The 25,436-nt window shown below is 40.3% G+C and overlaps 1 protein-coding gene across 1 annotated transcript in view; it reads left to right on the forward strand.

The window, feature by feature from the left end:
- The window catches only part of ABLIM2 (actin binding LIM protein family member 2), a 135,137-nt gene extending 111,102 nt beyond the window's left edge, over positions 1–24,035 (forward strand). Inside the window, exons 18-24 of the mRNA XM_035898651.1 lie at positions 234–286; positions 907–1,054; positions 7,173–7,231; positions 9,575–9,629; positions 11,005–11,069; positions 11,240–11,320; positions 23,922–24,035. Of these exons, the coding sequence (XP_035754544.1) occupies positions 234–286; positions 907–1,054; positions 7,173–7,231; positions 9,575–9,629; positions 11,005–11,069; positions 11,240–11,320; positions 23,922–24,035 (575 nt within the window). The remainder of the gene's footprint in view (positions 1–233; positions 287–906; positions 1,055–7,172; positions 7,232–9,574; positions 9,630–11,004; positions 11,070–11,239; positions 11,321–23,921) is intronic.
- The last annotated feature ends 1,401 nt before the right edge of the window (positions 24,036–25,436 follow it).

Consider the following 25,436-nt stretch of genomic DNA (forward strand, 5'->3'; position numbering starts at 1 on the left):
AGGAATATATTGTCTAAATTCGCTGTATGCCTGAAGGATGAATATTACTGTAATGATTTCAGAATGATTTTAACTGTGACACTGTAGCTCTACACATCAAATTTTCTGCCCAGCTCTGTTTTTTTAAAATATTTTTTCCCTCCTAAAATTATTTGGAATATAACCACAGTCAGAGCAGAAGACAAAAAAAGATGAAATCTGTTCTAATTTTAAAAATTAACTTAATCTTCCAGCAGCAAGAAGATCAGAAGGGGAGGATGGAAGCTTGGATCAGGACAGTAAGAAGGTAATGATCAGAAAGACCAAAGGGAGTAGTTTATTGTTCTTTCTTGAAGCACCTGTTTTTTAAAACATGTTCCTACGTAAAAGTATTCTTTCATATAACTGAAATAATCATTACTACTTTTCGGCCTTTCCAAGAAGATATAGAAAAGCTTAAACTCTCACCCAGAGGGTTTAGAATCTACATCCTACAGTAAAGAAAGAAATAGGCATATTGAGATTAAGAGCAATAAGCTCATGGATTTTCACTCAGTCTCAATATATACATTGGTGATTCAGCTAAGCCTGCGCACTTTTACTTAGGGTGCATATTAAATACAAGAAGAATGTTAACAGCAGTTTAATTGTAAGAAAATTACATAGTGCATCTTCTAAAGTGGGGAGCAGTGGGCAGCTTAATTAACAGAGAAACTGTCCTCAGCCCAGCTGAAAGTTAAAAGATTTTGGTAGCTGTGATGTCTAAGTCAGGATATAGTCAGCTTTTATAATCTGATAAAGAATGGTACAAGTGGCAATGAGCATAAACTTGCAATCAGTTCACAAGACTTCCCAGATGGGGGAAGCAGGGGAACTGCATTCAGGTGTTAAATCCTGAATCTTGTAACAGGCTTTTACTCTCTCCAGCTAAAGACCAGCTGGCTTATTCTGAAAGGGGATATGGACACCAGAACGAATTCCCCGGATTCGGACACGCGGTCCCTGTCTCTTACTGCCGGAACCGACAGAGAAAACTTCCCGAGGGCACCGGAGGGCACGACTGCCGGCTACTCCCGTGAGTACTGCACCCCCCGGTGCTCTCGAGTAGGAGTGGGGCGAAGGAAGGTGGCCCTGCTGCAGCCCCCTCCACATAGCTCTCCAGCTGGCTTTATGCTTCATTCCTCTATCGTAATTACATCTATTTGTCAATTTGTTTTGCTACAACTTGTAAGCGTTCAGTGCCTTCAGACTTCAATATCAAAAAAATTGAAGGATTGCTTGTATAAAGGAACTGCTTTGTCTCTTTGGAGAGCAGAGGTTCCTTACCACAAAAGCCTGCCCCTCATTAATACATAAAAAGTGGCTATTTATTAGATGCTATCTACTTTCAGCAGACAGGATGGTAGTATCGGGGCGGTTGTTGACTTGTGCTAATTACTCCTTGATAGAAACTACGTATTTTGAATATTGGTAGAGCTGTTTCTTCCGCATTGTGATAAGCATAAAGAACACTTTGCTCCAAAGATTAACTTAGAATAGGCATTCTTTGTTATCGCTCACAGTTATACCTCTAAGTTCACAGAAATCTTCAAGGTGAAATAATGGGGCAATTTTGTTACTAAATACTGGTCTGAAGACCATGTGCCCATGCTAGCTGTCAGTACCAAAAGCATGTTCTACACATTTCTTATTCCACATTCCAGCAAGTCAGGAGGTAAAGGAAATGGTCATCAGAATCGGGTCTGAATTTTACTTTTAGATTATGTAAATGACAAAAAATAATTGAAATTAATTTTAACAGTTAAGTGGGCTATTCCTCTGCCTGCCTCCACCACTTTACACCACACAGCAGTAGCAGGTCATCTGGGGTAAACAAGCTGGGGAAGCAGTTTTCCAAAAGAATGCACCCGATGCGAGGCATGCCTGGCACAGGGCTGGGATGTCAGTCTTGTGGGCATTTTGGTAATGTGATAGCTGGCTCCATCAACTTATATTAAGGAAATTATGGCTTAGCTATGCAAGGAAGAGGAAAAACAGATGCTACAAAGTGTGTCACAAGGCTGTAACAAGATAAAGAAGGAAAGTTATTTTGGATCATCGGTCTCACTGATCTAACTTGAAGGGATTTGATTCCTTAGTCCTCACCAGACATCACATGCACGTGCACAAGGTGTATCGTAGGGTTCTCTGTGCAAGGGAAACCAAGTCTGACCACCTCACACACCTATAAGTCAATGCCCGGGAATGAACACCTAAACCTTCCATTGTAATGCACACATCAGGTACATTTGGAAGCTTTCTGGAGTTGATCTGTGTCAATTTTTTTCATGAGAGTATTGCTATACCTGTCACTCTTCTACACCAGCATTTCTTTTATGTTTTCTGATTATTGTGGGAATGTGGAACTATTAAAACTAGAAATGCAAAAGATGGTTCACACCTCTGTAAGGGTCAGTATCACCTCTGTGCCAATGTGCTATAGGTCATAGTTCATTTCCCATTGCTTTTTGTCAGCGTTTCTCTGTCCCTCGTGAAAGTTGGCCCTGTTACCCTATTAGCAGCCACCCAGAAATGACATTGAGGAAATTTTCTTTTCCTGACATTTACACTTCTTTTTTTTCCTTTCTTTATGATTTTATTCAGCCACCTGACTGTTTTAATACCCATGGACATCCTAAGTAATTCCTTCTTTACTCAGTGTTCCCCTATTTAGTTCTGAATATTTGTAGTCTGCTACATGCCCCGTTGGCCATGGAAAAGCAGCTTCTCTGCCTCTTGAACTTATGGTTGAGAACTCCAACATGCAGCCCCACCTCTGTGGCATAGTCAATGAGTATCGGAGAAAAGAAACTTTTTGGGTATAGGTTTGGTGCCAAGTGGTGCAAGAGCTGGAGTACTGCATCCAGCTCTGGAGCCCTCAGCACAAGAAGGACATGGAATTGTTGGAGCGGGTCCAGAGGAGGGCTACAAAAATGATCCAAGGGCTGGAGCACCTCTGCTATGAAGAAAGGCTGAGAGAGTTGGGCTTGTTCAGCCTGGAGAAGAGAAGGCTGCGGGGAGACCTGATTGTGGCCTTTCAGTACTTAAAGGGAGCCTGTAGGAAAGAGGGGAAAAATCTTTTTAGCAGGGACAGCTGTGACAGGACAAGGGGTAATGGTTTTAAACTGAAACAGTAGGTTTAGATTGGATATAAGGAAGAAATTCTTTACAATGAAGGTAGTGAAACACTGGCACGGGTTGCCCAGAGAGGTAGTGGAGGCCCCATCCCTGGAAACATTCAAGACCAGGTTGGATGGGGCTGTGAGCAACCTGATCTAGTTAGCAGTGTCCCTGCTCACTGCAGGGGGGTTGGACAGGAAGACCTCTAGGGGTCCCTTCCAACCCAAAGCATTCTATGATTCTATGGTTACATGCAGAGTGGAGGGGGTTAGGAGGCATCAGACTGTGAATCTCTGGTGATGTGTCCAGCCATACTGTGCAAAGAGCCCTGCGTTCATCTGTTCAGCCTCTGCTGAGCAAACCAGAGATGAGTTATTCTGCTCTAGAAGCTATTTAGCTACATTGCGTTAGCTATACGCCCAGAATACACCTAACAACAGAGCATGTCAGCATGAGGCTTGTGTAACCAGCAGGCATCTAGAGTGGAGCTTGCATCTCCTTACATCCACCTGTGTAAATGGGTCTTGTTTCTGTATATATAGATGTTTAATAGTTAGTCATTTACCATAATTCATGATTTTAAGTGTCACATGTTTAGGAAAGCAGACATCTAGCAGGGTGCGCAACCCTTGCTGTTCGTGTGTCCCTGATGTGCTGAGAGGCAGCCTCAGAACATCTAGGTTAGAGTGGATGTTGTACTGGAAAAAGCAGGAGCCCTATCCATGCAGAGAGTAGCCGATGCTCAGATAGTCCCTAATTAGAGAGAAAGATTGCTTTATCTTGGCCACTTACTCCAGAAAATTTACTGCAACGGTAGAACTGCAGCTGGATATGATAATAAGCAGTATGTGGTTGCTGGCTTTTACCGTTATATTTTTCCTTTATATTAAAAAAAGAAGCAAAATAAAGCGTGTTTAACTTTGTAACTAAGTTCATGGGAAACAGAAGCTGAGTGAAATAGAGTCCCCACTGCAGACGGTGGGGTTTGCTAGCTTGTTTGGCGGCTATTTCGGCTTTATTCTTCTCTTGGATTTTTTCCAGCCGGCCACACGATGTCGCTTGGGCCCGCAGATGTGGCTCTGTCCCGGCGGCCTGGGAGGCAGCACTGCAGAACTGAATTGTGTGTGTCTGCAGGCTTCACCCTCCTGCATTTTGCCTTGGTAACTGAGTAGTAGTATTTGGCGACAGAACAAAACTCTCTCGCCCATCTTCTCTGTAGCCAAGAGGCCAAGAAATGGAACTCCACGCTGATGTTCAACACCAGCATCTTTTTCCAGGCAGGAGCAGAGCTGAGAGTTTTGTTGCAGATGCATTCATTCTATCTCACAGGTATTATACTCTTTGCCCTCCGGTGTCACTACCATCCAGATAACAAGCAATGATAAGTTTCTAGGTTCCAAACTGGAGTAGCTAAGTGATCCATCTAATTCAGTGTTCATCACTACACCCCTGTGTGAGACGTGGAAACCCCCTGCAGTGCTGAAAACAAAGTTCTGCTCGTAGTTTATACCACTCCTCAGATGCTGTTTCTGAAATCACCTCTTGCTTTCATAGATCACCTTCATTTTACTAGCCTAAATAAGGCAAGTTTATCAAGCCTTCTTTCATGCAATGACCTTTGATTGCCCCAGTTATCCTGTAGGCCACTGGTCTGGTAGAGTTAATTTAACCCACTTGAATACTGATGGAACAAGAACAGCACAAAGGATTCCTCTGGGATCTCCTGTCACTGCCTGAAAACACCGTTATTTTCATATCTTATATGTATCGGGACAGATATTTCCAACCTGTGGGGTTTTTTTACACTTATATTAGCAACTCAAAGTCATCTTGTGATTGAGCTGTATATCTAAGCCTGACTCCTTCCCCAACATTTCCAAATTATGAGCTCTCAGCTTAAGTAGTAGAAGTTTGGGGTATTTATTAGTCCCCAAGTGCATGACTTTTCCCATGAATTACTAAATTTTATCCCATTTCTATTACTGTAATGTTCAAGGTTATCCCAGTTCTTTATGATATCCCAATCCTCCCCTATATTGGCAGTGCTTTATAACTTGGTGTAGACAGCAAAGTTTATTAGGTCATTACTATTTTTGGTGTCCAGATTATTAGTGAAAACATGAGGCAATTTTAACTCAACACCAGTCCATGCTGACACTTTTCTCTGTCAGCTCTGCTTAGTTCTCACTACCCATTTCTTACGTTTCATTATTTCCTTACTGTCCCTATAATTCCTCTGATAAACTCCATCTTCTCCAGATTTGCGCTTAATTCCATGTGCAGCTAAATACCAAACACTGTAATGATATCACATTAGATGAGATCCAATAAAATTTATGTTTTGCAGAAGTCATTTCTCTTAACAAAGAAAGCTACCAAGCAAGTCTGGCACTGTGTCTTTAACTTATGTCAAATCAATTAAAATGCACGTAAATAGAATTGATTTTCTGTTTACTTCAATGCTTTTCTTCAGTCTTTCCTTAAGTTTTCTGCTGGAAGCAAACTGGTAGCTCCTCATTATCTTTTCCCCCTCTTAAATATAAAAACTATAGTTGCTGTTCTCCAGTGGTAAGAGGTATCGGACTTGCAATTTGATGTGAACTTATTGCTCCCTTTTTAAGTACGTTAAGTGCTTTGAATTACGTTTCCTTCACGACTGTGATTCATTGGCGTACCCTTATTCCGTTAGCGTTCCTCCTTGCTCAGTACTCTACCTTTTGTTCATAAAAACAGAGTCTCCTTCAGTATCGGAGCCCTACCTAGGTTACCTTTCACCTCTGCTGTGTACTGACATAGGGTAACTCCCAGTGATCCCATTTCTTCTTCCCTTGTTCTCTTTTTATTTGGATAGCTGGGGAACTTTTTACTATTTGTTTTAATATCATTTTCAGTGTTTAACTCAGCTTGACTTCTGGCAGTTCTCGCTTTATCTCAGCACATCGTGAGCTCTTTGCTGATCCATCTTTTGTTTTTTCTTTCTGTATGCTTATTCCTAATCATCTCCTTAGGGTATTTATTAATCCAGTGGGGTCTGGATTCCCTTCCTGCATTCCGCTTTGGACACAGATTGCTAACATTTTTGACAGAAAGAAGCATTGTACATTCAGTTCTTTGAGCTGACTTCTGTAACTCTTTGCATCAATTTATCTAAGTTTTTTGTACTGGAATCAAGAATGTTTATTACACGTGGTGTTTGTTCATCTTCAGTTTAATTTAAACTGATTCAGCTTGTCACTTTTATACAGCATTATAAAAACTAATCTGAGACACTTTTTGTCCTTTCACTGCCAAAAGGAACTTCCAAACTTTCTTATTAGACTCTCAATATTAAAAGCAAGGTTCTTCAGTTGTTTCTAGTGACCACACACCGTTTCATCACCATATTGCATCCAGTTTGTTCATGGTGACACCACTTTGCCAATTTTGTCTATCTTAAAACTTTCTTTCTCTTGAGTGTTTATACTCTCACTGATTTACTTTATCCATTGCCAGATCTTCATTTATGCTTTTTTCCACTTGAAGGAGTAGAAGAAGTTTTAAAGAAAGCAAAAAAAATTTTCTGGTTTTTTTTTTTTTTAAGTGGTTGGACACCAACCCTTCTTTTTTAAGAAACAAACCCAAAAGCAGACCACATGCAGCATGATCAGAAGTGATGTAACTCTAAAATGATGGTACCTTTAATCTCATTTTCAAGTCATGGTTTAACACCAAGCTGAAGGGCAGAGATTTCACAAGCTTTGCATCACATAGCTGCGTAAGATTTCCGTAAAATGCATCCCACAACTCTCTTCATGTCGTGCCCAGTAAGGTGATTGCATCCTGGCATGCTGTTATTTATAGACGTTGTTACACATGTTCATGTGCATTAAATATGGAGAAAAGATGAGCGTTGCTCAGTTATATTTCATCCTGTTAGTAGAATGTACATATTGATCTTGTAATTGCTGTTTCTGGTTGTTGTCTTGAATTATGTGGTTTAGTAGGCTGTAAAGGATTTACAAAAAAAATATAGCTGTGTGTTATGTCTTTTACAGGATTTCCATATTCTAAATCTGCTTCTCTACCTGGCTATGGAAAGAATGGCTTACATCAGGTAGGTATACATTTAAATGGATTCTCCAGGCAGTAGTGTATCATAAATAGGCAGCTTAGTAACTAGTTGAAAATCTACACAGTAATAACACTTCAGAGGTGTTTTGGCTGCCAGCCCTGTCTAACAGATTCATACCCTATGTGGGTTACAGTTTGTCTGCAAGAGTAAGACAGACTGAGGCTTCTCCTTTTAATTGTGTGCATCATGAGCGTTAGGAATCTCAATTCTCCTCTCAAAACAAACAAAAGTCCAAAATGTACAGGCTGCACATATTAATAGGTCACAGTATAGCTTAAATTAATGATAGAGAGGGTTAGGCCTATAATTAGGCAAGTAATGAGCAAGTAATGATCTTAGAGCAGCCCACATCCATTGCATTTGTTGAACCATCTGTTCTGTTGTTTTCCAGTATGCATGTGTATATACATATACAAATACATATATATACACACGCACAGAGTCATTGTATTTTTAAGGCAGTGAGGGAGCAAGAATGGCAGGCAGCAATCCAGAAAGCAAAATGCTTAATAAAATTATGGTCAGATCAAACTAGAGATTCCTTTTCTAATCCTTTTTTATAATTTTTGTAAGTCTTTAGGAAAAAAGGAGTCTTTGACACTGTGGTCTCTCTCTCTGGCATCTAGCATTACAGATTCTTAGTTCACAGCTTATATTTTTAGGTACAAACCCATGGTGGTTAATAATGATAAGTTAGTAATACATAGATGCACATGAGCTTACATTTTGAAGATTGATTGGAGTCTAAATTACATGGACAGGACCTCATTCAAATTCTCTCCTTTCTCCAAAGGAAGATGTGAACACTGCAAAGTGCATAAGCAGGTTTAAACTTCCCCAGTGCTAAGAGTCAAACTGCAGGTCACTGGAAGGAGCTACAAGAGAGCAATTTGTCAGAGAGCAGCTAAATGAAATTTTCCGTAGCTACTGAAATGTCCATCCCTTTGAGTTAACATTACAGACAATTAACATTGTCTACACCAAGTTAAAATTGTGCCTGCATTGCTTCAATACCCGACTTCTTGAATTCCTCTCTGAAGGAACCAGTGGCACTGCAACTTGATCAAATGAGATTTAGGAGTTTGAAAGGGCCTAGATAAACCTGTCCCCACCTATGCACCAACAGCTTTTTTCTGATGTTTCAGAAGAACTCTTAGCAGTAACCTGAAGTGAGCGAGGGACCGACTTGCGCCCAGCCACTGCGCTGGTGTGGCACCAAAGCCATCAGAAGGTTTCACACAGATGAGGCCAAAGCAAACTCCACCAGCAGTGGGATGAAGCCATGCAATGTAATATAAAAGCAGCAGATGGCAGCGTTTGTCCCACCTAAAGGTCCAACCTCACAGGCAAAAACTAGGAAAGTTGAAAAGGTTGCTCATGGTCAAATCCTTGAGGCCAAAATTTTTCTCAGAATGGATATCCTCTGTTTGGATTGCAGGTTCATACCAGCTTTTGTGGTTTGTTATTTTTAATCAGCCATCCCAGCACTACATAACAAAGGAAACCAAAACCAAACAGTAAGGAGCCTTGCAGGTTATTGTGAGCGTAGCTGTGCACACCGCTGATACCCTAACAGGCAAAAATGAGACTTGGGGGGAAGAAAGCCATATATAATGCTTTTCTGATCTCCTGTAATGTTTTTCATCATAGCATTTGCCAGCAAAAGAAAAAGACAGTGGGTCAAACAAAGCTATGGCACATACACACAGAGCTCCCTGGTCTTAGTGAAGCAGAAAGCAGAATGAGACCAATTTCAATGCAGCATAAGTGATTTGTGACGACAGCAGTGAGACGTCTGCATCGCAGGGAAAGGCGTGTGACAATTTCAATCTAACCTTGCTGCCGGGTCTTCAAATGGGGGTGGCTGGTGGCTTTCTGACACCTTTCTGCCTCATTGAAAGCTGTGAGGAATCAGCTCAAAAAGTCCCAAGGGCTTAGGGTGAGGTGGGCTGATACGACACTGCAGTCGCCTCTCTGAGTGACATCCAAGCTCCAGCTTTCGCTGGTCTATGGGAGTTCACAGCGTAGGCAGCAGGCTGCACCTGCTGTGCCTCCAAGGACCCAGGCATTCACCTGACACTCCATCCTCGCCCGCCAGCAGAGCTCCATCTCTGCCCTCGCGCACCCGTGGGTGTTATGAGCCCTCGGGACTCCTGCCTTGAGCAACTGGGCCAAGTCTGAATGAGACTTTATTCTATTCCTCTCTTGCAAGGATCTATATATTAATTGTGTGGTATCAACTGGTTTTCTTTTTTCTCTCAACAATGTGCAGCATGATTTTGCGGTGTATTTTGCTGTTATATTGCTTCTTTCTTTCTCTTTCAGCCTGAAAATATGGGCCAATACGAAACGGACCAGGAGACGAGCTGGGGGATGAAAGGTACATTACAATATCATTTCCATTCCAATTCATGCTTTCTTCCTTTGAGGATGCTCATCAACATCTTCCATAAAGGGTTACTATCCTGAGATCTTCCCATAGTTCATGTAATAATGACTAGACAGAGACCCAGCTCAGTGTCATGTTTATCAGAGAGATTCTTCTTTTTATCTGGCCGAACATAAAGGCCTGGCTGAAATCCTGCATCACAAAGTGGTGCAACCACATTGAGTCAATCCCAGTATCCTCAATATGTGGCAACAGCCTCTGGTTCTCTTTGCTTAGCAGGTGGTGGTCTCATATCAAAGAGAAGAAATTTAAGATAATCACTGCTTCAAGATGTATCTAATAAAAAAGTCCATTGTGCTTCTTGTGTGTGCTACAGTGTGGTTAAAATGTACAGAAGTCAAAACACAGAATTTATTTGCATTCATTTTTTTTATTACAGTTTAAGTGGACTGTGAACTTAATATGGAACTTGGGTTGGAATTTTGAAAAGAGCTGAGCAATTTAGGAACATGCATCTACTCATGAGGAAGAGCAGGATTTTGTTTCCAAGACACTTAATCTCGTTTTAAAAATCTTACTCTAACGCTCCAGTTCATGCCTCTGTGTTGATACAAATTTTTGTCTCTGTGTTTGTGTAGTTTAAAGTACAGATTTTGAAAAGCAGACCTATCTCTGATTTCATTTCAGACCATAAAAAGGTCTATGAAAACATACTGGTTATCCTGGTTGCAATTAATCATTGATGTGAATAGATGACCTTGTGGTAGCCATAGATAGTCATATACTGACCTAGCTAGAATACTTTTGTTCTAGTTTAAATCCAGGAATCATTGTCCCCACACTCCCAAATCACCTTTTCTTCACTATCATTATTCTCACTGAAGTAAGCCCAACTGCAAGATGTTGGAATCTTGGAATATTGTATTAACTCAATGTTTTTCACATACATTCCCAAACTGACACACCTGTAATAATCCATATATTTAACTATTTTCAGTAAAGAACAGTAAGAGCAGGATTTTTGGATGACAGACTAACTTAACTCTGCACAGAAGCCTCCTGGAAAAAGAAATCCCCAATTTTGCCAGACATACTCACTGTGTAACCCAGTGGCATTAAGGAGGTGGATTTTCTGTAATAAGCCTTTGATTTGGAGGACTGCTGCTTCAGTAATAGACAGCATTGTAGGCATTCAGAGCATGGGGGTCAAATGTTTTCTGTGCGTGCAGTTACCCCACATCTATTGAAAACTGTAAGAGAAATATAATAGCGTAACAAATTGCTGATGTACCTAGATGTTCATTATGGTGACTTCAGAAGAAGCCTATAAATTCTAAACTGTGAACCTGTTCTCATTCTCTTGCAGAATACAAGGTAAGAAGGGCTTTTCCAACACTGGAAGAACAATCAGATTCAGCACTTCCTAGCAAGGTTACATGTGTTCCTTTTTTTATTTTAGTTTGTTAATTTTTGTCCCAGTGAAATATTTGTCAAATCAGGATGCAAGTATGTACCATTTAAATTAGTAAGTTCCCCACAGTCATTTCTACACATCAGAATCACATTTGGCTGGAGTTCATATGCTCTTGTCTTTTTAACAGATTTATCCGTATGAAACACTTATTGTAACAAACCGAGTTCGTGTGAAATTGCCTAAGGATGTGGACAGGACCAGACTGGAGGTAGGAATGATATTTGCTTGATGGCTTTGCAAGTCTTTGCCCTGTTTGTTCACCATCTGAGATATTCCTGCGCCCAAGTAATAGCAATGAAAGAAGAGAGAAGAAAGGAATAACATTATACATTGTATTTTATTTCAAAACACTAGTATGTAAGCAATTTAACTAACAAAGAATAGCCAAAACCTGGCAAACGTCTGACCAAATGGTGTTTTACAAAGATACTGATGAAACCCATTAGTTTTGGATGATTAGACAGGATATTGAAAGTTGGAACGGGGTGGGTGGAAACTTGTTTTTTTAATTCCTATAAAAAAACACCCTCTGTGAATAACCTGCGTATTATTAAAAAGCTCAGTTTATCCTGCAAACACATGGACCTTCTGGTCCGTTGTCTTACTGGTTTCTGGTCTGTTGTCTTATTCAGCCTCCCCTTTGGCTGTGTGATCCATGATCACTGTGCTACAGATTTTCTCAAAGAGCAGTAGAATAAGCTGGAGAAAGGCAGATAGAATTCATTGTAAAGGAAACCTTAGTTTCCAAAGGCCAGATCCTGAAGTTGATGTTCAGGCAAAAATTCATGAGGTTGATTTTTTTTGACTGAGTAATAACAGGACTGAATAAAGACTCACCTGAATTATTAAACTAACGTAGCTTTGTGTTAATTACTATTAAGAAGAAGAGATAGTTCAATAAAATTTCGTGATTAACAATATTGGACTTTTGGCAAGTTTTATATTTAAATAAATCTATTGTGCTTTTAACTTGAGAATGTGACAAGAAAAGAAGAAAGAAATTTTAATCTTAAAGCAAAAACAGAAGTAGCAGGAAGTTCCTCATTAAAGACAACTTTTTAAAAAAAATCATTTACCAAATTCTTATACATGTTGTTTATTTTGGAAATGGTGCTACGTTCTTAAATACTTTGATGTGCTTGTCGCTTGATTACCAGCAAGTGGTATTGATTTGATTGTAAGGAAAAAAGAACCTCAAATGTGTGCTGTTTTAAGCCTGGGGTATAGCAAGGCATGATAGCAATACTAAAGATAATAAAAAGCATAATGAGTCCAGAAGAAGGAGCAGCGAGTTGGAGGGATACTCATCTGGACACATCCTATAAGGAATTCTTAGATATATATTACGTGTGTGTGTGTGTGTGTGTGTGTGTGTGTGTATTAGAAATTAGAGTCTTTGTTTAAACACATCGGACTGGTCTGAATAGCAAATGCAGCTCCAAATTGCTTTTTTAAGACAACATATAGTTTGCTTTGGATGGATCGTGCCTGTCCTGGCTGCCATGATCCATAACTCATATGCTCTCCTCAGCTGGGATCGCTGTTTGTTTAACACCGGAGCTGCTCCGTCTGCCTCACACCAGGTGCAGCCCAGTGCCTAATGGCTCAAGGAGCCCAACCACTTCAAAGATCTCACAGGGCTTTGCCAAAAAGAACAATAAACAAGATCTGCTTCAAACCCGCACCCGAAAAGCGATAAGGGGGACCAGGCTGATCCTGCTGATTGCTGCACGATGTTAAACATGCGTGTCTGCAGGAAGGACTCCTTTGTAGGCCATCTTACATTTATTAGGGATTGGTAGTTTTTTAAACAATTAAATTAGCAGCATCTTAATAGGATTACACCTACTGAAAAAACAGAGGCAACAGCTCATTTACGCATTCAAACCATATGGGAAGTTCAGCGACGAGCACAAACTGTTGCCTTCCCTGCCAGCCGCTTCCCCTCCTCCCCGTCCCTTTCCTTCTGCATTACAGAATTGCTGGAAATAAGTAGCTTTGCCTGGAAAAGGAGTTTATCGTTATTTCCTCTTGTGGCAGAGGAAGAAGATGATTGTAACTTAGTTGCTGACTTGCACATTCAGCAGATTTCAGGCTTGGGCAAGCCCCGGGACTCAGGGAGCCCAAGACTACATGGGTTTATAGGTTTGCATGGGAACAGGCTGGGATTAGACACACAGACACACACACATCTGTTAGTAGAGGAGCCACTTAGCATATCTTGGTATTTTCAAGCTTTTGGGGGCAACACTGGGAACACTGGGAATACTGGAAGCAGGTACTGAGGTTAGATTTCACCTTTTTCTTGAGCTCCATTTCACATTCGCTAGAGGCTATCCATGGCTGCTCACGGATCTCTAGGAAGCAAGGGCTCTCTCCGAGCAGAACTGGTTGCCAGCTGATCTTCTGTTTTCACCCCGCACAGGCAGTGTCACTTGTGGAAGGGCTGGATTGAACCTACAGAAATGGTGAAGGTGATAGCATTGCTAAGCCCATGTGTTACCCAAACTGTGGAGTGATTTATCCAAGAAAATCTTCTAAGAAAAAATCCATGTTCTAATATTCCAGTTTTATCCCGATCGCCTTGCTCTCACTGCTGCAAATCAGAACAAGCTCCTGGGTGTGATGGCTGTGGGCAAGGTCCAGGTGGTGTCAGTGAAAGGAGACCTAGAACCGTTGTGTTTTATATCAACTGTCAAACCTGAAAGCGGTCTTACCGTGTCCAGTATGGTTAGAATATCTCACACGTGATGCTTCTGATTTCCTGGTCTACTTAGGAGCAGTAAGGTGACTAAATCAGCATGAGCTAGATTTATTTAACAGCCCTCTTGCAAGTTGACTTGAAGCGGGCTCCTTTTTGTGAAACAGAGTTTGTTGTGAACTTTGAATGATCCAACAGAGATGTCATGGAGAAGGCGCTGTTGTTTGTCTCTGATTCCCTCTTCCAAGGGAAGTCTCCTATATTGAGTGTTCCTGTCATAAAAAATGAACTCAAGTGAATGGTATTAGCTCCTTGGGTCAAATTAAGGGAGGCTGCAATGAAGGCCTCGCCTAATAGTGAAGGACCGCAGGAGGGTGGGGTTTTAATGGATGGTAGTGTTTTCCTAACTTTGCTCCCATTGTGAGTATTTTTTAGATTATGCTGTTGTGTAAGAAATTTATTTTAAGGATTATAAAAAAATATTTTCTTGCAAAAATGCATATTTTTCTAAGCCCAAGAGGTATCTAGAGATTAGGAAGGCTCAACTGGTAATAAAAGCATTCAAATAATAGGAATTCTTTCTTCAAAAGCACAAATATTTCTAAGCATAGAAACACTCGGCATGTTTTTGTTTGCTTGTTCTAACTCAGCGGTGAGGCAGAAGTAGCCCAGTTCCTTGTGCTCCTCGAGGAGATGTTTGTGCCAACAGTGAACTAATACATACAGCATTGAGATCTAGTTATAATAAACGACCTGCTGATTTTTAAACACATTACTGGCACTCTGGCTTTTGAATGAATAGTCTGGATCTCTGTCTAGTATAAGCTGATTAGAAATGCAAGGAATTTGCACTGGATAAGGATTTGGCCCAGGAATTTTTTTAGACATTTCTCTCTACCACAGTGCTGCTTATTCTAACATTAGATGAATGGAGCAGCATTCCCGTGAGCTATTCGAATGGCAAATGATGAAGAACAAGTTAATTCAGATAATGTTGCAGAACAACAAAGCAGTAGGACAGGATTGGATTACACAGTCTGGGTGAAGGAGGAGAATTGCACCCTCACTGCGTCTGCAGATGACACAAACTGGGGGGGACAGCAGTTGATGGTCTGGTGAGCAGAGCTTCCCTTCAGAGGGACCTGGCTGGGCTAGAGGAATAGGTCGACAGGGACCTCATCAAGCGCAACAAAGGTAAATCCAGATTCCTGCAGTTGTGAGAATAACACCATTCAACAGCACGAGATACGGGGAACAGGTCTGCAGAAAAGGACCTGGGGGTCCCGATGGAAAACAAGCTGAACATGAGTCGGCAGCGCACCTTTTGCAGTAAAGAGGTTATGAAAAACATAACTTCTCAGAAGTAGGCACTGGAAGGCCAAGAGACAACAGTCAAAATTTGCAGGATGGGAAATTACAATTAGATATAAGGGACAAGTTCCTCCTGGGGAGAATAGTGCACTGAAGGTTGCCCAAGAGGCTGTAGAGTCTCCTTCCCTGGAGACATGCAAAACTCAGCTGGACATGGCCTGAGGGATGTGGTCGAATTTTAAAGTTGACCCTGCTTTGAAGACCTCCCTAAGTCCCTAATTTGCTTAGGTTGGTGTATTCTGTGAACACAAAGCCTTAACAATATAATTCCAAAATAGAATTATTTGGTACTCTTGCTGCAGTAGCATCTGAAAAAAAGACATCATTTGGTCTGTCTTGGAACATTTTATCAAAAGGACCATTTTATTATGCAGGGGCTTAAATGGCAGTGTCCTGGAGCAAACTTCCCTATTTTGGACAACTTAAGTCCTGAGTTCCTGGGGACTAAGACATCGCCTTTGGATGGTACACATTAGCACATTCCTTACCTGCTGGTTTCCCAGTGGTGTTCCACAGGGCATGGTTGGTTTTTTTCTAAAGGAAGTTGGGCTTATGGACACTTCTGAAAATCTTGATACCTCTTTTAAGTACTTGAAAACCTTTTATGATTTAGGCCTTGGGCTCCTAAAAGCATGCACTTGATACTTTAATCTTAGATTGGAGATTGTTTGCCTGTTATTCGGTCATAGCAATGGGATTCAGTGCTTGCACATCCAAATTGGTGGCTCTTGCCCAGCTGCATAGATTTTTTTTTTAATTTTTTTTCCTCCTGAAGTTGCTTTTGTCACAGAGTATAAGATTTCTTTTGTGGTCACAGGCTGGTAGTTTTGAAAGCCAACATAGTTAGAGTCTTCCATTTGGAAACCATCTTTTAGTGCTTTCATTTGATTTTCTTATCTTAATGTATCTTGGTTGCTTTAGCCTTTTGAGTATCAGAGAGTTAAAAGCATTACTCATTCATGCCTATCAAATACAGTAGAAAGTAAATTGTTCCACTTATGTTTGAGCCTGTTCATTCTTTGTTTAACAAGGATACACTGAAACAATTGCTAAAGAAGAAAATATTCTGGAATGCCAAGTAGCGAACCTTCATCTGCCACCTTGTTCTCTTGTAAACAGAGGTGAGAGATTTAAACATGGGTGCGGTCTTGTTTGAACAGAGCACTCACATTAATTCAAACATGCCTTTCCTCCTGAAACTGCTTGTCTGGATTTGTTTAGGGATGACTTTTTTTTCCACTATTTTTTATTCAACAATCAACCTGGGTTCTAGTCATTTGGGCTGCAACTATTTTAGCACTGGTTTCCAGTAATTGAGCCTGAACTTATAGCAGCTCCTAGATGTCATTCATTCCAGTAATGTTGTGTGTCCCACCTCCTCTGGAGCTCAGATGGGGAAAATCAGAGCAAAATTGGAAAGCTGTGGTTTTTAACATAGGGAAATGCAGTTTGTAGTTTGGGGCTGGATTTGAGGTTACGGGCTCACTTCACGATGAAGCTCATAACCTGGAGTGAAGAAGTGCAGGTCACTGGCTTCTGTGGAACTTCACACTGTTTAACTTGAAAAACGTTTGTGGGGTGTTTCTTATTGCAGGCATATGCTTGTGCTGTGATCAGTGCTGGATGTCTGTATCAGTTTTCAAAGCCCGTATGAAAAGAGCCATCATAAAATGAAAATATGCATCAGAGGTGATGTGATACGTATGAAAGCTAATTCCTATCGGAGCGGAAGCACTGTAGGAGTGAACAGAGATTAGATGTGGAGCATTCATATTACAGATGCACTAAAGCCCAAACTAAGGGAAACTGGAAAATCTGCTTTAAGAATAAGGTATTTTGTACCTAAATCAAATGAAATTTTTGAAACTCAAAATCTTCTATATATTTTCATAATTCATTATGGATTCATAGGTTTAGTTTTATTTGTGAATTATTTTCTTAATTATGTAATTTTTTATCAGCAGTCTGCTGAAGGCAGTTACTTATGTCAATGCCAGTATGAAAAAGCTCATTTGGTTGAATGACAGAGTGATGGCACAGGTTATCCTCAGAGGTGTTCTGTGTTTATCGCTGAGTAGGTAATGTATTGATATCCCTGAGAGAAATACTTTCTATCTTTTCAGCTTCTCGCATATTTACATATGACTCAGCTGGGGAAAAATATTGAATGTACAATGCTACTACAGAATATTTTGTGTGTGCCTTGTGGTATTTCACAAGAGGTTAGATTGTAAGTACCCCAGAGTAGTGGTGCTGAGTGGAATGCAGCTTCTCTGTGAAGTTCCATGGTACCCTGAGACATTCAATGAGATATAGCAGCCTTGTATAGATGCTCAGGATGACGTCAGCATGGGAAAGGGTTTCGGTCTCCTCTCCTTGCTGCTTCTGTTACACTACTTTTCCTGGGAGGCTTGGGGACCCACATTGCTGTATGGAAGCAGAGGAGAGAGGGGGATCTACACCCTCCTGCCACGGCTCAGTTGCGCAGGTGCTCCAACTGTTTGGTGGCGTGACTAAGTGCCCTCATCTAGCGTAACCACAATTGTAGCACCTACCGCCTCATCCCCTGGTCAATGGAGTTGCTCTAGTTATCTTTTGATATCTTTTGAAGTTCATTAGGTGGCAACTCATGCCATTTTCTAACTTTCCCTCCCCTATCACATAATTACTTAATACTTTGAAATATTTATTGAGCATGAAGCTTAATTACTTCGTAGATGAGCATAACATTCAATACTCCCTTGGGAACGTGGCACATGGCAAATTACAGCTTTGTAATTAGCCATGCAGTAGGCTTCTAAGAAACCTCTGAAAAGCCTGCTGAGCCCCAGCAGTACAATAGAAAGAAGGGGGAAGAGTGCAAACCTTGTGAAAGCAAAATGAGGATTCGAAATTTAGTAGATAAAAAAGAACATTTTCCAGAAAATTATGATTGGGCTTCCAAAAGTAACGTTTGGGCTAACTTTGAGAGGGATGGGAGAAGAGAATGGAGCAGGGGAGAGGAGAAAAACAGTAGAAGGCTGTTATTATTCCACATGTATTCAGTTGAGATGCTTTTAACATCCTAATGAATACAGGAAAAGGCTGTGTCCCACCAGCAAAGCCTCTGCACCAACTACCCTAAAGAGCTATGATCTGATTATTTACACGAATGCTCGCTTACCTGTGGATAAACCTTTTGCAGTAAATCCCAGTTTACTTTGGCTGTTTTGCATTTTGAGGACTCTGGAAAAGATCCTGTAGCTTTTACTTCCGGATTTTGTGGATCAGAGGTTGGAAGTCTTACAAGGACTCTGAACAAAACTGAAGTGGACAACTTCAAATTCCACTCTATAAAATAGAGTGCACGGCAGTGCTTCAGAGAGAGACTAGCTGCAAGATTCGCTATGGATTCAAGCAAAGGCAATGTAATGCTCAGCTGTCATTTCCTATGAACATAACAAAAAGCAAAAGAGAAACAAACCTGAGGTTTTTAACTGACCTCTAGGAATTAGGACTTTGATTTTTCTAGTCTTCAACTCATCACCTCCTGCCATCACTGTGTTGGTTCATTGGTTCAATATTGACTCCCAAGGAAGTATGATATTCTCTGAAGTCCCTACATCAGCAGGTTTTCACATGAGGACTCCCACCCAATTACTGACACAGAATAAACATGCTTGTGCAGCATGACCTGGTCACAGCTTACTGCCGCTCAGCTGTAGGTTAATTGCAATTTTCCCTTCCTGTGACTTATTCACACTAATGCCATGTTCCTAACTATTAGTTTTGAAGATCTCTGAATTTCATTAAAAGCACAATTATTCTCAGGGAAAAGAAATCTCATTGAATTAAAGAAACATTATAACTCTATTTAGAATTATTAGTGGCTTTTTAGCAGGCCATAGAAAAACAGAGACAAGCCTCATTAGTTTACAGTGAAAAGCATCACTTCTTTCTGAAATAGCACTGTGAGCAAGTATTTGAATGTGCAATTAATTACTTTTGTTCTGAGAGACTCAAAAATGAGCGTGTATCTGTACTGCTCATTTTAATGATCGTGGTTCTTAGAGCATGAGAACTTTCCGTTATAGTGGTTGCATTGCAGTAGAGAGGTTGAGCTCAGCCCTTGCTTAGTTCTGTATATCTTAGTAAGAAACAATTCCATTTTAATTCTGTTGTGTGTCTGTATGTTTTAGGAGCACTAGCTACATAATTACAGCAAGGTGCAGTGACCCATCTGGTGGATCCTCAGCACTTTACTGAACTTGAGTCTCACTGTCTTTTTCTGATTTCCCATGCAGGCTGACAGAAAATGCTATCCAGAACAAAAGACTGAGCACTATTGACTTTACAAGCCTCAGATTAATATAATTTTATCAAAACAATATGATGCAGTAGTACTTTCTAGTGTAGCAATTTCACACTTAAATACATCCAAAATGCTGATGTTCTGATGCTGTGAGCTCCGGTGTAGCAGTCTTTTTAGTGAAAAACCATCTTTAAACTCTTTACCTTATCTTTTAGCAAGATTTTCAGGTAGCATCATGGTAACATCACTATGCAGCTTCCAAACTGAGCTCACTTAAATACACTCAGTTCAGAGCGTGGGCAGAAGGGGACCTTAATCTGGTCCTCTGTGTTCTCCTCAGTGTCTGCAACTTGCCCAGCTTTGCTGTTGATTCAGAGCAGAGAAGTAGATTGAGCTAAACTGCCTGAATATGGGCAAATTGTCGTAGAGGGAATTAAGAATCAGTTACTAGCACACTGTAAAACACCCAGACTTCCTATGTAAACAAGGCCAACACCAGTTAAATAAAAGGAATTAATGTTACTTTTACTAATAAGTTTGGCCATTCCTTTAATGGCTCAATGATGCACTATTAACATAGCTGGATATTTTAAGCTGATCCAATCCTAGAAAAAAAAAAAAAAGAAATCATGTTCTTATCCTTTTAAAGCATAGCTTTACACACACATCTTCTCTCATGCCTCAAGATGAATATCCTTCCTATTCCCTATGCATAATTTTCAATTTCCCTTCTTTTGTTTGACTAACGAGACAAGGTAACGCTTCAGTTAAGACAAATTAATATCCAAATAGATGAGAAGAAAGATAAATCAATCTAAGATTTCTTAGTGGTGCATTTTCTTTGCCTTTGTTTGGGAAGAGCTCTAGGTCTTAAAGCTATAAGGTTTAGGAAAGTCCCAAAAATAGTGCAGACAAAATTTAACATCATACATATAAAGAAAAGTACAAACATAAACTTCCCACACTGGCCTATTCCAGTGGTGTTTAGACCCTTCAAATACTTGTAGACATTTACCGTATTTTCCCTTAGTCATCATTTGGCTAAGCTTATGCATACTAGGCCCTTTGGTCTTGCTTCATAAATCAAACTCTGCAACCCATGATTACTTTTGTTACTTTTATCTGCAGCTTTGCCAGTTTGATGACAACTTTCTGGGATCAAGGTTTATTCCAAAATTTGCAGACAGAACTGTAATCATTGCTGCTTCTAGGGTCGGTCCCAAAGCTAGAGCCCACGATGCTTAAGAAAGGGATGGTGAAAGTTTCTGAGATGCAGGGAAAACAGTGGGAGTTATGCTACCCTGGGCACAGGTTGGTGTCCTCAGAGGAGGTTCAAACCAAAGGGAAAGTGTTTTCTTCTACTGGAATTAATTTTGCATGTGGATAATGTATTGATGGAGTAAGAAACTTTTGCAGTCTGGTTTTTAGTCCTTGAGATGAGGGACAGTATGTGGAAGAGAATTAAAAGCAAAGAAACTGCCTAGTGGAATGGGAGGTGGAAATAAATGAGCTCGTGCTTTCCCCATCTCAATTTCTGCTACTGCATCCCTGGGCTGGAAATTCTCACTTCAGTTCAGACCAGGCGGCATCAGCTGAGAGCTTTTGTGAGGAAAGCAAAATGGTGCTGCTGTAAACAAAACTGCAGTATAATTAGAAAATGAGTGTATGCAAGGAATGTAGGTGATGCCATCTGGATACAAGCGGTGGAGCAGAGCGCATATCTAATTCATACTGGCTTGGGTAGATGCATGTAAACTGAAAGCTTGCTAAGCCTGAGGGCAAAGCAAAATGATAAATGGCAAAGTACAGCCTTGGAGAGGACAGGGGGAATTTCAGAGCTTGTACGGAGATTGGTGGCACGCTTCGTCGGGAGGGGAAGTGTAGCGAGGATTCGACACCCTGCAGAAAAGGCCTGAGACCTGATGCAGGGCTTGCTGACTCTCTCTCCATTGACCTTCAGTATTGAAACAGATCTGATGAGACCACAGATATTTGTAGGAAGAAATGGTATAATTTACCTCAAGAAAAAAAAAAAAAAAAGGTGAAAACATTCCTTTTAAAGTTTTACCTTAGCTATGGTTTTGACTGGTTGGCAAAGTGGGTTTACCTGCGGGGTATAGACTTTCTGATTTTGTCTTTGAGTATGAACTACAGTTTGTCTCTGCTTTCTCCTGAGTTAGGGGACATCTCAAGTCTTATCCACAATCTAGAAAGCAAGGTAAAACAAAATACTTCTTTTTCAGTCCCACAACTTACAGATGTGTTCCTTGCTGTGAGAAATTGCTGGAGTTAAGCTTACTTGCATTTGCCCACTGGATTACCAGGAAAATATGGGGAAAAAAAAATGAATGCAGAGAGAAGTTACTTTTTCTTTCCGAATGCAGTAGAATTAAATTCTGTCAGTGAGACATTGTTTCTAAAATACATTGTCAGATGTTGCTCATTTCCATGCAAAACAGGATCTCCTTTGCCAAATATGCATGGCGTGTTTGTTCCATGCTATGCATAGTGCTTATGGTGGGTTGCTGTCATTGGTCAAATGAAAAATGAAGGCTCCATTCCAAACTCTTAGTCACTGTTGTTCTGAATATGCAGAATCTCAAGGGAAGAAAACCAAGGCTGTCCTTTTTTAAGAAACCACAAGGGCCCATAATGACCATTCAAGGTAATTAAGGGTAGTGATATTTTTATAAACAATTTTGTTAATTTTCCTTGAGTAATTTGCATTATAAAGATAAACACATTGTTAATAAGTGGCAAGTAAAATTTTGCTTTCAAACTTGTCCAAAAAATAGCTTTGTAAGGTAGGTCAATGGGGCTGTGTCCATCCTGGCCAGGCCAGGATGGTTTGCCATTGTGGGATTATCAGGGCATGTTAGCATGCTCTGTGGCCACAATTTTGGCTAATAGCAGCAAGCAGTCTTCCAGATGATGCTGGGACTTGACTCAAATGATAGCATACCTTGGCTTATTTGAAGTACCAGAAAAAAACAGTCTAAAGGACCCCCTGGCTCCCCTGCCTCTGGGGAGTGCTGTGCTCCCCCCTACCTTTGGCATCATGCACTTAGTATTTGCAGCCAGCATTATTCACATTTGTGAGGACTGTATGTCCTTTAAAATTACCCTCCTGGCTGGCTTGCTGGCATGTGCCTTGAGAGTGAGCGATGCGGACTAGATGGTGGGTTTGAGCCTTCTCCAAATGATGAGGACATTGAACCCAGCTTTCTCACTCCTGGGAAGTCCTGCAACCAGGAGGCAATGAGATGAAAGGAAAGGGTCAATACCCTTCCCTTGAAATAATGCAGTTGCCTAACGTGTGATGAGCCTGATTCTGCTGCGTGGGGCATGTCCCAGCATTTCTTGTGCTTAGCAGCTGTGGGGGACCTCGTTTGTGGATGCAGGTGGTGCTTCAGCAAGCACCGAGGTGCTCAGGCTGAGGCTGCCCGGCTGCGCCTGGAACTGGAGCTGTGCCTGGGGAATTTCAAGTCAAAAGCTCAGCTGGGGAGGAGAGGGTCAGGTTGCAGGGCTGGTCCCAGGTTTCAAGGAAATCTTTGTGGAAGAGGAGAGGCTATGTTGAAAACTGTAAATTGTAATTCTCTTGCACTGAATCTGTCCCTTTCAGACAGCGTATGCTTAACACATCAGAAACAGAGAACCGTAACTGAAATGCTTGACCAAGAGGTAGTCCACAATTATCAGAAGAATTTTATAAGATATTCATTTGTAATTCACACATTTATCTTTCTGCCTTTTTTGTGTGTATACTAGTAATTCTTAGGCAAACGGCATAACTTCCCTTATCGTAACTCCTTCCAGTTCGTTATATTGGTATTCTCCCCTATTCATCTTTTTCTTTTTTATATTGAATCATGAAAATATGAAATAGAAGCATAGTTCTTGCCATTTAAAAACCTCCCTATATCCAACTTGGACTTCTGATATGAGTTTATCCCCATGGATAAGCACGTTTTGGGTTTAAGAATTTAGCAGTGTGCTCTCTCCTTTGTTACAAGGCTGCTATTAGTGGATCAGTGTGGTGTCCATCGCTCTCATTAAAGATCAAGGCAAAACAAATCCAACTCTGAAATTACATTGTTATCAATCTCTTTAAAGTCCTGGAATAGCTTGAATTTGTCTCAGCGTGCTCTGTCATCAAGCACCGTGTATAAACACATCTTTTTCCCAGAGACTGTAGCTTCTGCTCAGTTGGAACTATATTGAGAAGATCTTTTTTTTATCCAGAAGTCACTACTGCCATCAATAATTTCATTTCCCAGCTACTCTGAGCTCATTTGCTTTTGATGCAGTCTTTTCCAGAACCAATCTGGGAATTTAAATGCAAATCCTAATGCATTAATTTGTGGTGTGTTTTAAAACTTAGGAAGGGCAGAAATGTTCCTGTGCACAGAAGAGCTTAATGACACCTTTTTTATTTTCATTTTTAAGAGGCATTTGTCCCCTGAAGAGTTCCAGGAAGTCTTCAAAATGAGCATTGAGGAATTTGATCGTCTGGCACTTTGGAAGCGGAATGACCTGAAGAAAAAGGCCCTGCTTTTCTAGCCCCTCCCGGATAAAATATGTGCTTAATCAAAACAAAAATAGTCTTGCCAGAACTATCACATGCACTTGCTGTTGAACCATTGTCCAGCTTCATTGTGTTAGTATGTGTTGGGGGAAACAGGACAGATTAGATGGCAACGTGTTGGAATATAGAGAATTTGCTAATCTTGCATGACCAGATGGTTTTGTCAGTAACTCCTGGTCCTACCCAGTTTACAACGTGCAAAAAATCTAGCTTTAAATTTATTGTTGCTTGCAGTTATTGCTTGATGCAAACAGAAATAATGAAAGGAAGAGAAAAAGTGTAGCTGTGACAAAGGACATCCAACATTTTGTTCCATTAAGTTTTACAACATAATTTCTACAAAATCAAGTAAGTAATGAATATAAAATTCTCCAACGGGGGATCACATGCTATTAAAAATATGGTAAAAGCCAAAGAAAAGCATGTCCGCAAGAAATTATTGCAATTGTTTATGTGTGGTACTTTTTAAGAATGAAAGCAAAAATATGGAAGCACCTTAATTCTACTTCTTATACTTTAGACACAGCCTACTCTCTAAAAGGTCCTATTTGTCTAGAAGGTAACTAGCTATCTTTACAACACAAGAGTTTTTATTTTATTAAGAATATATTGTGACATAAAACAGTTATAATGACTAAAATGTATACAGACCTGCTTAAAAATTTAGTCCCATTCATCAGGAAAACTGAAGCCTTATACAAAACTGGTTTAAGAGTGTATTGTGCCAGTTAACTGTGTTTTCCTACGAGTTTGGGGTGTTTGGAGAACTTTTTTTTTACATTTCATGCTGCTAAAAATACCATGTAATCTTAATCATATATAGATAGATAGATCTATCTATAAAAGAATTATTTTCATTAATCTATGTCCTAAGTAAAGACATTCTTGCTTTCTCCACTTTCTGGCTTTACACAGTAAGCCATGAGAACTCTGATGGCAATTGGTGGGTGTGGAAATGGAACAGTTCAGCATAAAATGTAACAAAAAAAGCTTGGTGTGCTCTATCAATAATACATCCAATTATAATCAAATATATAAAACCCTCATGCATTACTATTTGCATGTTTCTATACAAATCAATTTAAAAAAAACCCTATGTGATACTGGTGCAGTACCCTGAAACTATCTTAAATAACAAGCAAAGCTAACAAAATCTAAGCATTTGATATGAGCGTTAGACCTTAATATCTCTTCCAGCTGAAAGACTGTATTAAATTTAATAATTTCATATGGTCAGAAGTATGGTTGCTGACAAGGAATGTTTTCAAGTGAGTTGCTAGTTTTGTGTGATACTAAGAGCATTACAAAAAGTACATTTTTCAGCCATGTGTCAGTATTCTGCATTTTTACTGCCTTGAATGTTTGTACTCACTTCC

Source organism: Egretta garzetta, unplaced genomic scaffold (genome assembly GCF_000687185.1).
Source record: "Egretta garzetta isolate BGI_Z169 unplaced genomic scaffold, ASM68718v1 scaffold107, whole genome shotgun sequence".
Classification (NCBI taxonomy): Eukaryota; Metazoa; Chordata; class Aves; order Pelecaniformes; family Ardeidae; genus Egretta; species Egretta garzetta.